General features: G+C 36.5%; 1 protein-coding gene across 1 annotated transcript; it reads right to left on the bottom strand.

The window, feature by feature from the left end:
* Window positions 1–7,177: 7,177 nt before the first annotated feature.
* On the bottom strand, window positions 7,178–10,065 carry LOC128558765 (uncharacterized). Its single transcript, XM_053548978.1, has one exon. It carries the CDS (start codon window positions 10,062–10,064, stop codon window positions 7,920–7,922), a length of 2,145 nt encoding a protein of 714 aa, XP_053404953.1. The 5' UTR covers window position 10,065; the 3' UTR covers window positions 7,178–7,919.
* Window positions 10,066–13,145: the final 3,080 nt, after the last annotated feature.

Raw genomic sequence — 13,145 nt, forward strand, 5'->3', positions numbered from 1 at the left:
TGAAGGAATAAGTAAAATAGACAGGAAGGACACTGATGGACTTGATGTACATGCACTTAGGTTAAATGCAGGAAGGTGGAACCCTGTTAGAGAAGGTGGTACCGAATACAATAAGGTTTCTAGTGGTGGCAACCACCAGACCTGTATGCCCTCATGACCTAGACAAATGTCCTCATGACCTAGACAAAACAATCATAGATTGACTGTAGGTACCCAACATTATTAAAAGGCAACTGCCCAGTGTGATTGAAGGGCAGTACTCTAGCGGGCTTTTGATGTTGATGTTGAATAGGGTTGCTAGTATGAGGTCCACAAACCTTTGGAAGGAAGTGGCCTCCGAACTTCACACAAGTGGCTTGACTTTTAGTAACAATATTCCCCAATAGTGTTATTTGTCTTTGACCTTAGGTTCTCTAGAAACCAGTTGAGGTTCAAATGACTGGAAATCAAATAGGTCCTCTGTCTGGCATAAACTTGTCAATTGGTAACGGAATTCACCCATAGAAGTTTAAAGTCCCATATTTGCCATCAAAAGAGTGAGTTAGTTTTGTGAGAACTTGGCTTCAGACTGGGCAATCAGATGCACTTTACTTTACCTACTAGAGTTACATTAATTTCACTTGCAGAATATCCTATTTTGAGGCAATTCCTATAATTGTCTTATTGAACTTCCATCAATATATACATACCGTATTAAAGAAGGTCACAGTATTCCAGTCATGACCATTACCGGCTCCATAGAAGATACATGTACATGGTATATTTAGTTAAGGATACAGCTGAGATTGACAACATGTTGGATGAAGTCTATGTTGATGAATGAATCTACTGTACATTCAAAACAATCACAGTTACAACAAACAGCAGTTAACAAAATGTAAAATTTGTGTGCATAAACATGCACAAGATTTCTAAATATCGTGATATGTCTGTTTCAAATTTATCGTCTTTATAGAGCACTGTGTTGGGCAATGTCTGTATATATTTTAAGTATGTCACTACAATGTGCTTAAATAGCTGAATATATATATATCAATTGTTTAAAAAATGTTTGGGTGCGTAGTGTTCTCGTGAAGGTGTAATCATGGACCATGTAAATTAGGTTCTAGAATGTGTTTAGAATTGAAAGCAAAATATTTAAAACCAAAAAAAAAATCATTGTAAGTTTGCTATTTTTCAAAGATAAAGTGTATGTTCATAATACAGAATACATGAAAATGTATAGCTTATATGTTAGGTAACGAGCGACGTAAATTGTAACGTAAACTGTTTTTTTTTCTAAGTGCTACAGTATATTTAAGGTAACAGAACACAAGATATATAGTTAGTTTGTTCGGTAACGTAAATTGTAACTTAATTTGATATATTTATACGTGTTTTAAGTTAAACCTTCAGTTTGAAATGCAAAACTATACTGTTGAGAACAGAATTATATTGTTTTGTTTTTTTCAACTGATAAAGTGTGTTTAAAAGAAAATGAAGACGTACAATACAATTTGTATGTTTGGTAACGTAAAATGTAATGTAGAATTCAATGTAAGACATCTTACAAGTTAGAGGTTTGTTGATAAATAAATATATAGTTGTATTACATGTAACTAAAGAATGTCAATATAAAATTGATAGAACATTTTAATAACATGTTTGAAGTAGGTATGATTGAAAATTAGCATATTTTGGAAGAATGACGTTACATTTTAAGAATCGCTAAAAGTATGCTTTCCCTTATCTTATACTAGCAATCTATATATCATTGTTTTTGCTGATCTTTGAACGTTTTAATAGTAACTTCAATTTCTAATTACCTGGTCATCTAAATTTGCAATAAAAACTTCATGTCAAAAATGTTTTTGTTTTTTTAGGGTAACGTATCTTTTTCCGATATTTTTCTTCTTTAACATCACATTTTAGATATAGAAATTTAATCAAATTGCAGCATCTAGTATACACCTTGTAATAAAATATGCAAACTTGAATTGATTTACTAACATAATGGTACCATTTATCTGTAAAAATCGATGAAAAAAAAAATTGGTTTTGAGGGTAACGTATTTTAAGGTGTTGTTACGGAGAAAAGCCCCACTCGCCAGTTGCAAACTTTATGCCAAAATGTTCACCACACATTGGAGTTTCAAAAAAAATATGGTCCACAAAATTCCCCCTGAGTGGGGAGCAAAACCCCTTCTGGCTCATAGTCTATTTATCGTGATATAGATGACTTCTATAGTGAAAAACTTTGAAAATCTTCTTGTCCAAAACAACAGGGCCTAGGGCTTTGATATTTGGTATGTATCATTATTAAATAGTCCTCTACCAAGGTTGTTCAGAGTATCCCCCTAGGGTCAAATATGATCCCGCCCCAGGGGTCACTTGGTTGATACAGACTAATTTAGGGAAAAACTTTGAAAATCTTCTTGTCCAAAACCGCAGGGACTAGAGCCTTTGATTTTTTGTATGTAGCATTGTCTTATGGTCCTCTAACAAGATTGTTCAAATTATTTCCCTGGGATAAAAAGAGGCCCATCTCTGGAGGTCCATATATAGGAAAAATTTTAAAAATATTCTTGTCTGAAACTGGACGGCCTAGGCTTTTGATATTTGGTATGTTTCATTACCTAGTGGTCCTCTATACCAAGATTATTCAAATTATGCCCATTAGTTGAAAAGAGGCCCCACCCATGCATGGTGTCCCAAGTTTTACATAGACTTATATAGGGGAAAAAATCTTCTTGTCTGAAAGTTCAAGGTCTAGGCCTTTGATATTTGGTATGTATCATTGCCTAGTTGATTTCTGAGAAGATTGTTTGAATTATGCCTCTGGGCTGAAAAGAGGCCCCGCCCCGACCTACTTTCTTGTTTTATTAAGATACAGCCTTGAAATTTGGGTGACGTGTACAGTTTTGCACACAGATCTTAAAATTGACTTTCATTGACCATGAATGTGACCTAAGGACCTACTTTCTTAATATTTTAGCATCAGTTTGACATTTGATACATGTAGCTCATATTAATACTCAGGTGAGCGATCCAGGGTCATTATGACCCTCTTATATATGATGTTTGATATGATACAAATAACATTATATCTAAATTTCAGCTTAAAACAGCGGATCTGAATTTATCTTATTAGACTTAAAACATTTTCTGACGTCACACAATAGAATCTTGTATTTGACAACGTTTTTGCATTCCCGCATTCATCAAGGTATAAGTGGGAATTAAATATTTGTCAATGACTTAATAGGTAGGACTATCTGCAAGAGCAGATACATGGGAATTAAATAAAAAGTTTAAGAAAATCATAAATGACATTCTTCGAAAGGATCAAATCAAGAGTTGAGTTTTATATTCGATCTTAAATGTTACATATCAGCAACCACTATTATCTTTTTTAATTGTTTTCCATAATCTAAAATTTTACGTACTATCTGTACTAACAGATGACTTTGAAAGTTGTTAAATAATTATATAGTGCCCATTGATGATAGCTTGTTTGTAATTAGGCCCCTACAATCACTTTATATGAAAATAGTAAGTCTCAGTTCCTTGAAGTGTTCCAGATAATCAGATGGTGATTGTGACTGAAATCTATTAGTTTGAGAATACATCTGTTTTTGCCATATGATAGCTAGGCTATATTTTAATTAGATTTACAAACAAATTGCTTCAGTATTATCCCATATTATTCATAAATTTATTTTGGCTTTGAGATTATTTTGATCAGTGTTATAGATAAATGGATTTGTTTACTTTCTCTGTCTATTTTACCTTTACCCTGCTAAATTTCTAAAATAAAGTAGTCTATCATTCAGTTCTGACAGTACCATTTATTAATCGGAGGGGTGTTCAGTGAATATTTACTGACAGAATGACAACCTGCACTGGTCGCAAAGGCAGAATCACTGCTGCTATGCAACAGAATGGATAACTCTGAAAAGACTGATATTTAAACAGTATTAGCCAATCAGTAATTACCTACCTTCATAAAAGTTATATCTTTTTTCTCATTTTGATTATACACTCAAAACTCGGTATCTCAAACTCGCTTACCTTGAAATTCCGCATAAGTCTAAGAAATGTTCAAGTCCCGTCAAATTTCTTTTTTATATATGTAATTCAACTCCGGTTACGCCAAAATTTGACTTACCGAGACTCCGGATGTGCCGAAAGGGATTTTCAGTCCCGTCAATAAAATTCAAGTGCATTGTAAACTCGGTAAGTCGAAGTGAGAAAAATATGCGATAAAATTCCACATATGTGAATGTGGTTAGTTTTTAACACATGTTCATGTTTATTGCCTAACCAATAAGCCATCATAAGCAGTTATCAAAGCAAGATGCTGTCATACGTGACTGAAGATCTCTTTCGACAAATCCGGCGTCCCGGTAAGTCAAATTTTTACATAACCGGGGTTGAATTACATATATAAAGAAGGAAAGACGGGACCTAAAAACATTTGACAAAAGCGGAATTTCGAGGTAAGTTAATTTGATATACCTAGCTTCGACTGTATATTACTTTTTAAAAAAAGTGCTAGCCCCAACCCCCCCCCCCCCCCCCCCCCACCCCCCCTCTAAATGTCTGAGCTCATGGTAAATGTGGTAATAAAATGCAATACAATATTCTGTTAATTACATAGATTATATAAGTTTCAAAAATCTGGTTTTATCAAAATCAAATACTGCTGAGAATACGGCAGTATTTTAAAAAGGCATGCCTACAAAAAGACGCCAATTTTAGTAAATGCTTTCATCACTTACAATCTTTGATTAAAACTAAAAATAATGTGATGCTTGAGTTATAGTTAAAGCACTTGCGTAATTGGTAATATGTGTAGAAATAAAGTGATCTAGTGAGAGAGAGAGTATAAGTTAAATCACTCTTGTAGTCAGTAATTTGTGTTGAAACAATATTGTCTTTTAGTTAAAACATTTGCGTAGCTAGTAATATGTGTAGAAGTAATGTGATCTTGTTAGTTTTAGTTAAAACACTCTAGCAGCCAATCACTCTCAACACCTCTTTCCCGATGGAATTCATCACCACAAGGTTCTGAGAGAACAGAAGCCAGTCTCCCTTTTAATGTTGAGCGCCAAGTCATAGAATGACGCAGCCGGGGATCAAAACACATCCTCTTGCTTTCGTAGCGGATGCTATACCACTAGGCTACTGTTGCGGTTTCTCATGAAGTAAATAAAATCAACAGTAAATTCAGATTGTAATTGACGATCAGTCATAATTGTGAATTGCCTGTGATTTGTCAGCATATGTCCTGTCAGAAGTTTTTTCAAACTTGACCAAGGTAACATAGTGGTTACACGTACTATAAAGATGAATGAAGATCCGTTTAATGTGTTTAAAACCAACAAAGTGAATGACATTGTTGCTTATCACAAAATTATGACTTTATGAGGGGTCATATTTTTCAGGGCACTGGCGTGACATCTTGACACAGATGTTATACTGACAGATATTCTGTATAAATTGGTTTTATCTGTAATATACACAGGTTTTTGAGCCAACACTGATTTTCATCCATTGGAATGACTGTAAAATATCAAAATTAAGCACCTTCATCCTATTCTTTTCCATTGAAAATTGTGAAGTTCATTTCATATGAACTTTATTAGTATGAACACTAAAAGGAAAGGCGCGAAAGTCACATTAAGACTGCAAAGAGATAACGGGCCACTGTTTTAACGACGTCCGCGTACAGTCAGGGAGGACGTCGCTGTTGTTCCGTCTGGTGAAGAGAATGACCAGGAAGCTGCATTAAATGTTTAATGCAACAAAACATGTGAAATTAATAATACAACTGTGTTTACAAATGGAAAGGGAGTATAAGGTAAATATAAGAAAAGAAATATTTTCGGTGTTCATGCGAAATGAACGACATAATAGGATCGGCAGATCAAACATGAATCGCTAGCGTGATTCATGGATTTGTCGATCCTATTCTGTTGTTCATTTCGCATAGCCATTTTTGTTTAATTTGCTGTTCATTTCGCACAGACACCGAAGAAAAGATTTCATTTCTTAAAAGAATATGACGGTTTCATTGCAATCTTAAGGACAGCACAATTTGTTGTTAGGATTTACGGCACACCAACACAGTATAGGTTATATGGTTCCATCCAGGACTTTGAAATCAAAACCTTTTATACCTTCTGGAATCACAGAGATACAGTGAAACTAACTGTTCATAACCTGTTAGTTGCTTGTTACGATCATGCAAAGGTAAGATCGCGGTTCTGTTTGAACATGCAGAGTACATGACCCCTATTGATTCTGGCATTACTCTTTTAAAGGTCAAGGTCACAGGGGCCAGAATATGGAAATCCATTTCCGGTCATTAACGTTAGAACCATTTGACCTAGAACCTTCAAATCTTATAGGGTGATAGGACTTACAGAGTAGATGACCCCTATTGTTTTGGGGCTACTCCATTTAAGGTCAGGGTTACAGGGGCGATCCGTCCGTCACATTTCATTTTCGATCAATAAATGGAGAAACATTTTACCTAAAACCTTCAAACTTAATGGGATGATAGAGCTTATAGAGTAGATGACCCCTATTATTTATGTGATTTCTAGATCAAAGGTCAAGGTCACAAGGACCAAAACATGGAAAACGGTTTCTGATCAATTACTTGAGAACTATTTGACCCACAACCTTCAAACTTCATAGGATGATAGGACTTACAGAGTAGATTACCTTTGATGTTTCTGGGGTCACTTAAGCTAAGGTCATGGTCACAGAGGCCTGAACATGGAAAAACAACCACTTGAACCAGAATGTTGAAACTTCATAGGATGATTGGACATTCAGAGTGGATGCCCCCTATTGATCTGTGGCCATTCGATCAAAGATAAAGGTCACAGGGACCTGAACATGGAAAACCGTTTCCAATTCATAACTTGAGAACCACTAGGCCAAGACTGATGAAACTTATTCGGGTGATTGGAAATGCAAAGTATATGACATCTATTGCAGCCAATCATCAGTGTTTCTTTGACTTTCGCTCCTGTACCCTATTGACTTCTTGCTTATTACGACTATGCACTGGGCGAGACGGAACTTTCCTGGAAAGCATAATCTAGTTTCACCAGGTTTAGTTCATCATTAGCAAAACAATTGTTAAATTTTGAAAAAAAGTAAATGAGATCTTTTTATTGATTGCACTTCAGCAAATTTATTCAAAAGTGATCAAAGCTTTAGTTTATACATTCACCTTTTGTCTGGACTTCTCCACAATTACTCCTTGCTAGACATCATCTCCAATATTATTTCTTGATGAACATCATCTCCAAAGTCACTCCTTGATTGTTTACATCTTCAAAATCACTTCATCGTCAAAACACTCCGTGATGAACTTTATCGTCAAAATCACTCCTTGATGGACTATATTTCCAACACCATCCGAAATGAATTCTTTATGGATATCATCCCTAAATTCACTCCTTGATAGACATCATCCCCAAAATCACTCTGTGTTAGACTTCATCTCCAAGGATTGACCTTGATGGACTTTATCTTCAAAATCCGTTCTTTCTGCACTTCAAATGTCTCCAAAATCAATTCATGATGGACTTCGATTCAAAACCAGTTGTTTATGGATTTCCTGTCCACTTCTACATCTCCAAATTAATCTTTGATGGACTTCATCGTCAAAATCAATCCTTGATGGACTTCATCTCCAAAATCAATCCTAGATGGACATGTTCTCCAAAATCAGTCCTTGATGGACTTCGTCTCCCAAATCAATCCTAGATGGACATTTTTCCAAAATCAGTCCTTGATGGACTTCGTCTCCAAAATCAATCCATGATGGACTTCGTCCGAAACATTAATTCTTGATGGACTAAATCTCCAAAATCAGTCCTTGATTATCTACATCTCCATACTTACCCTGCGAAGAAGCTTTACTGGAAAGATTGGTTTTGAGCTGGGTCATTTACCAGTTTAGATAGAAGCCTACATATGTGGATCTTGGCAGCATTGTTTCTTTTTCTCAGCTTCAGAGATAATGAATAATAGCGTAAAGCATCATATGCACGGTCTTCTTCTTCCATACATTGTCCAAGTAGATTTAAGGCTGTTTCCCTGTGCCCAAGGTTTGGTTCCTGGTAAATAAAATTGATAAGATTGGAAAGTGCTCTTTTCTTATCGTCTTGGCTTCCAAGATAGCTGTAGGTCTTGTATTGTAGGAAGTACAAGTACGGGAGTGAATCTACCACTGCCAGATCCATCCATTCGTCAAGTGGGCCTCTGAAAGAAATTTCATCTTTTGTAGATTTGAACATTTCATATCTTAGTTCATGTGGAACACAGTTAATTTCACATGGTAGAAATCGGACACAGAATGCTGCAATAAACTGTAGAGCTTCTTCATTATGATTGTCTGATACTGCAATAAACCCTTTTCTTGGAGCTTGTTTGTTGAACTCATAGCAATGACAAATAGGCTCAACAATGTTCAGATCATAGTTTCCCTCAATATCTCTGAGAACACTTTCTGTTCTTTGGCTGTCCCCGATACAGTGGAACACCGACGCTTGCTTCAGTTTACCAGATGAAACATTTGTGTTCAAACCCATTGAGATCCAGTCGAGAGCTTTTGCTGATATACGGCTGAACTGTTGAATGCTGAGTGATGCCATGACAGATCCCAGAGTTGTATAGAACAATGGTGCAAGAAGGGTGCAAGCCTTTTGGACCAGTGTTTGACCTTGATTGGAAATACTGTTAAGTTTGAAAATATACTTCAGTAATGTTTGTATAGCCACTTCATAACTGCAGTTTCTGATAGAACTAAGACATTCATTAATTTGCCATTCAAGGCTGTGTGATATTGCTAATAGTAATTGTCCTGAAATTCTGTCACTTCCTTTGAATCGGTACCAAAATATATACTTCCTTAGAAGTCTTATACCAAGGTCATCACACTTTATCGCCTCTAATGCTTCTTCTTTATTGATCATTATGTACTTCAGTATTTCAAGAATGTGAGATTTAGATTGATGAGCAATATGTCCTGCCATCAAATTGTTACCAGGTATAATGAAGTGTGGACAGTTTTCATTCAAAATATAGTTGTAGAGAACTAACAAACCCCATAAGAGACACGAAATTAAGTTACATTCTTTCCAGAAATTAGAATGGGTATTTGCAACTGAATGGAATAGCACTGTTTTACACATGTAACTTGTAATGGCATCTTTGTAGTATGGCTTGATGTAAGTTTTTACCAACATCTTCATCAACACGTAACACCGAATCTGTGTGATGTTGAGACTGAACATTAAGCATCTTTCTGCTAAAGATGTTGATATTCTCCATTCCAGCTCTTCATTATCACTTCCCTTAATTCCAACTCCAACAAGCAAACATCCAGTACTACTACAATGTCTCCTGATATCATATGAAGGCCAATGACCTTCACCTTGCTGATCTAACCAGTATCTAGCTTGTAGAGGCCATGATTTGCAGCATAAAGCAGAAACTATGTCACTGCTCCTACCCTCAGGCTGTTCAGTTATTGTATGTGCCGGACCATTTTTAACTCCTATATCAGGAGCTCCTAATGCAACTGCTTCTGCTGTTATTGCATGGACAATTGTATTTCTTAGTAGTATTCTCCCTGACCTGTCTCTGAAGTGGTGTACATCGGGTGCATAAATGTGCGGACAAGGAATATCATTTCTCAGACGTTGTAGTAAACAGTAACCAGATGATACAGTTTCATCCTGGATCATCAAATAATTCCTTACACCAGGTTTCCACTCACTCCAGTCTTGAATAACATTAAAGGCATTATCACAATTAAGCATGTCTATGTCTGACTTAAGGCCTGGTGTTGTTGCGCCCTCTGACTGACTGCCTAAATAGTATATTAAAGTACCAGGAATCAAATTATCTTGTAGCAGAGTTGATGATGTACGTATAGATTCAATCAGTAAAAATGCTCTTCTCCTCTTCATTACAATTCTCTCATCCACTCCTATTTCAGCAAGAACCCCCGACAGTCTCATTGACATCGTTTGTGTATCATCTGGTGCCTGAAACATTCTGAAAAAAAATTAAAGTAGCCTACATTAGTACTTTTTATGCACCCCCCCCCCCCACACCCCCCTCTTCGAAGACAGAGGGGTATATTGTTTTGCAAATGTCGGTCGTTCTGTACGTCGGTCAGTCGGTCGGTCGGTCTGTATGTAGACTAATCCGTTTCCGGAAGATAACTCAAAAACGCTTGGCCCTGGAATCATGAAAGTTGATAGGGAGGTTGGTCATCACTAGCAAATGACCCCTTTTGATTTTGAGATCTGTATGTCAAAGGTCAAGGTCACAGTGACCCTGATTAGTAAAACGGTTTCCGGATGATAACTCAAGAACGCTTGGGTCTAGGATCATGAAATTAGATAGGGAGGTTGATCATCATCAGCAGATGACTCCTATTGATTTTGAGGTCAGTATGTCAAAGGTGAAGGTCACAGTGACCCTGAAAAGTAAAACTGTTTCTGGATGATAACTCAAGAACGCTTGGGCCTAGGATCATGAATGTTGCTAAGAAGGTTGGACATGACCAGCAGATCATCCCTGTTGATTTTGAGGTCAGTGTATCAAAGGTCAAGGTCACAGTGACCAGGAACATTAAAAAGGTTTCCAGGCAATAACTCAAGAACGCTTAGGCCTATTGTCAAGAAAATTGATAGTGAGGTTGGCCATCACCAGTATATGACCTCTATTGATTTTGAGGTTATTAGGTCAAAGGTCAAGGTCACATTTGCCAGGAACAGTTAAAAGGTCTCTGATCTTCTTGTCCAAAACAACAGGGCCTAGGGCTTTGATATTTGGTATGTAGCAAAATCTAGTGGTCCTCTACCAAGATTGTTCAGATTATTTCCCCGGGGTCAAATATGGCTCCACCCCAGAAGTCACATTGTGTATATAGACTTATATAGGAAAAAAAAACACTTTAAAAACCCTCTTGTCCAAAACCACAGGTCCTAGGGCTTTGATATTTTGTATATGACATAATCTAGTGGTTCTCTTCTAAGTTTGTCCAAATTATTCCCCTAGGGTTAAATATGGCTTCGCCCTGGGGGTCACATGGTTTACATAGACTTATATAGGGAAAAACTTTGAAAATCTTCTTGTCCAAACCACAAAGACTAGGGCTTTGATATTTGTAATGTAGCATCATCTATTGGTTCTCTACCAAGTTTGTTCAAATTAACCCTCTAGGGTCAGATATGACCCCACCTCACATGGTTCATATAGACTTATATAGGGAAAAACTTAGAATCTTCATGTCTACCACCTACATCATTCAAATTTGGATCACATGTACTGCTTTAAGTGGCAAGATGAACCTTGGCGTGAGTTGACCTTGATCTTGACCCAGTGACCTACTTTCACATTTCTGTAGCTACAGCCTTCAAATAGACCACAAGCATAGTTTTGTGTTTCGAAATAAAATTTGACCTTGATTTTGACCTAGTGACCTACTTTTACATTTCTCAAGCTACAGCCTTCAAATTTGGACCAAGTGCATAGCTTTGTGTACAGAAACATATTTTGACCTTGTTATTGACCTACTTTCACATTTTTGAAGGTACAGGCTTCAAATTTGGACTACATGCATAGTTTTGTGTTTCGAAATAAAATTTGACCTTGATTTTGACCTAGTGACCTACTTTCACATTTCTCAAGCTACTGCCTTCAAATTTGGACCACATGCATAGCTTTGTGTACCAAAATGAACTTTGATCTTGAGACTGACCTATTGACCTACTTTGACATTTCTGAAGCTACAGGTTTCAAATTTGGACTGCATGCATATTTTTGTGTTCTGAACTGAAATTTGACATTGATTTTTACCTAGTATCTACTTTCACAATTCTCAAGCTACAGCCTCCAAATTTGACCTTGAAAAAAATTATCTCGTGACCTACTTTCACATTTCTCAAGCCACAGTTTTCAAATTTGGACCACATGCACAGTGTTTTGTACCGAAATGAAATTTAACCTTGATTTTGATCTTGAGTTAGTCTTAAAATTGGGAACATTAAAAAATGGCTCAGTGGTCAGAAACCAAGATCACTCTGTGATTTCTTGTTAGGTTAATAGGTTAAAGGTCAAGGATAGATTGGACCAGAACAGTAGAACTTTTGTTTACAGTGAGTTTATAATTTCTGTTCCTTGTGCAATTACTGAATGCATCAAGGGGTGGGGGGGGGGGAAGCATTTCGTGTTCGACGAGCTCTTGTTTGCCTGAATTTTGTCTTTTAGATAGCAATTTGTTTAATAATAATTCAGATAATTTAGTGATTTATTCCCTTATACATGTTGGAACATAAGTTGCTTATGTCAGAATAATTTGTATATCTAATATATTGATAACGAAACACATAAGCACAGATAGTGCTTGACTCCCTTTTCAGGTTGTCATTGCTATAATCATTGTTGAATTGCTGTTAATAATAAAATTTGGGTCATTTACGGCTGATTTGGGTTCATTATATGGATGGCTGGGTCCCAGCTTCGCACATTATGTCATATACAAAAGTTAAAGGGAACCAGATATTTGATAGAGCAAGTACTCGTTGTAAAACGTTATGTTAAAATTTGGACCAATCAGAAACAAGTTCTAAAAATAGCACGTCTGCTGGGGTATAAATAAGTAGATCGATGACAGAGAGCTCATTCTGTATCCAGCGGTCGAAGAAGACACATCAAGGATTCAACTAATAATTTATCCCAGTACCTTGATAAGGAGACTATTGCAGTTACCCTGTCAGGGCGGATAAATTATTAAAAAGAAGACGTTTGAAGTTCATAGACTAAAGAAGAGTTACAGAATTTCAATAAGGTTTCGAGCTACAGGGCCAGCGCATAGGAGTTATACCTTAAAGGTAATTGAATGCTATAGACGATAGCAAATATAGGCTTAGCATCGGAAAGCTGAGACAGAGACCCAGAGTTTGGTAATCTACTGAGATAGTAGGAGAGTTCCAGCTTATAGACAATTCAGCATTATTGGCGAAGTACAGTCAAGGCATCGGGGATATACCTATATGGTAGTTGAATGCTACATAAGATAGCATATAGGCGCTGAGCATCCAGGAGTCAGGGCAATCATATAGAGT

This window comes from Mercenaria mercenaria, chromosome 7, assembly GCF_021730395.1.
Source record: "Mercenaria mercenaria strain notata chromosome 7, MADL_Memer_1, whole genome shotgun sequence".
In the NCBI taxonomy this organism is placed as follows: Eukaryota; Metazoa; Mollusca; class Bivalvia; order Venerida; family Veneridae; genus Mercenaria; species Mercenaria mercenaria.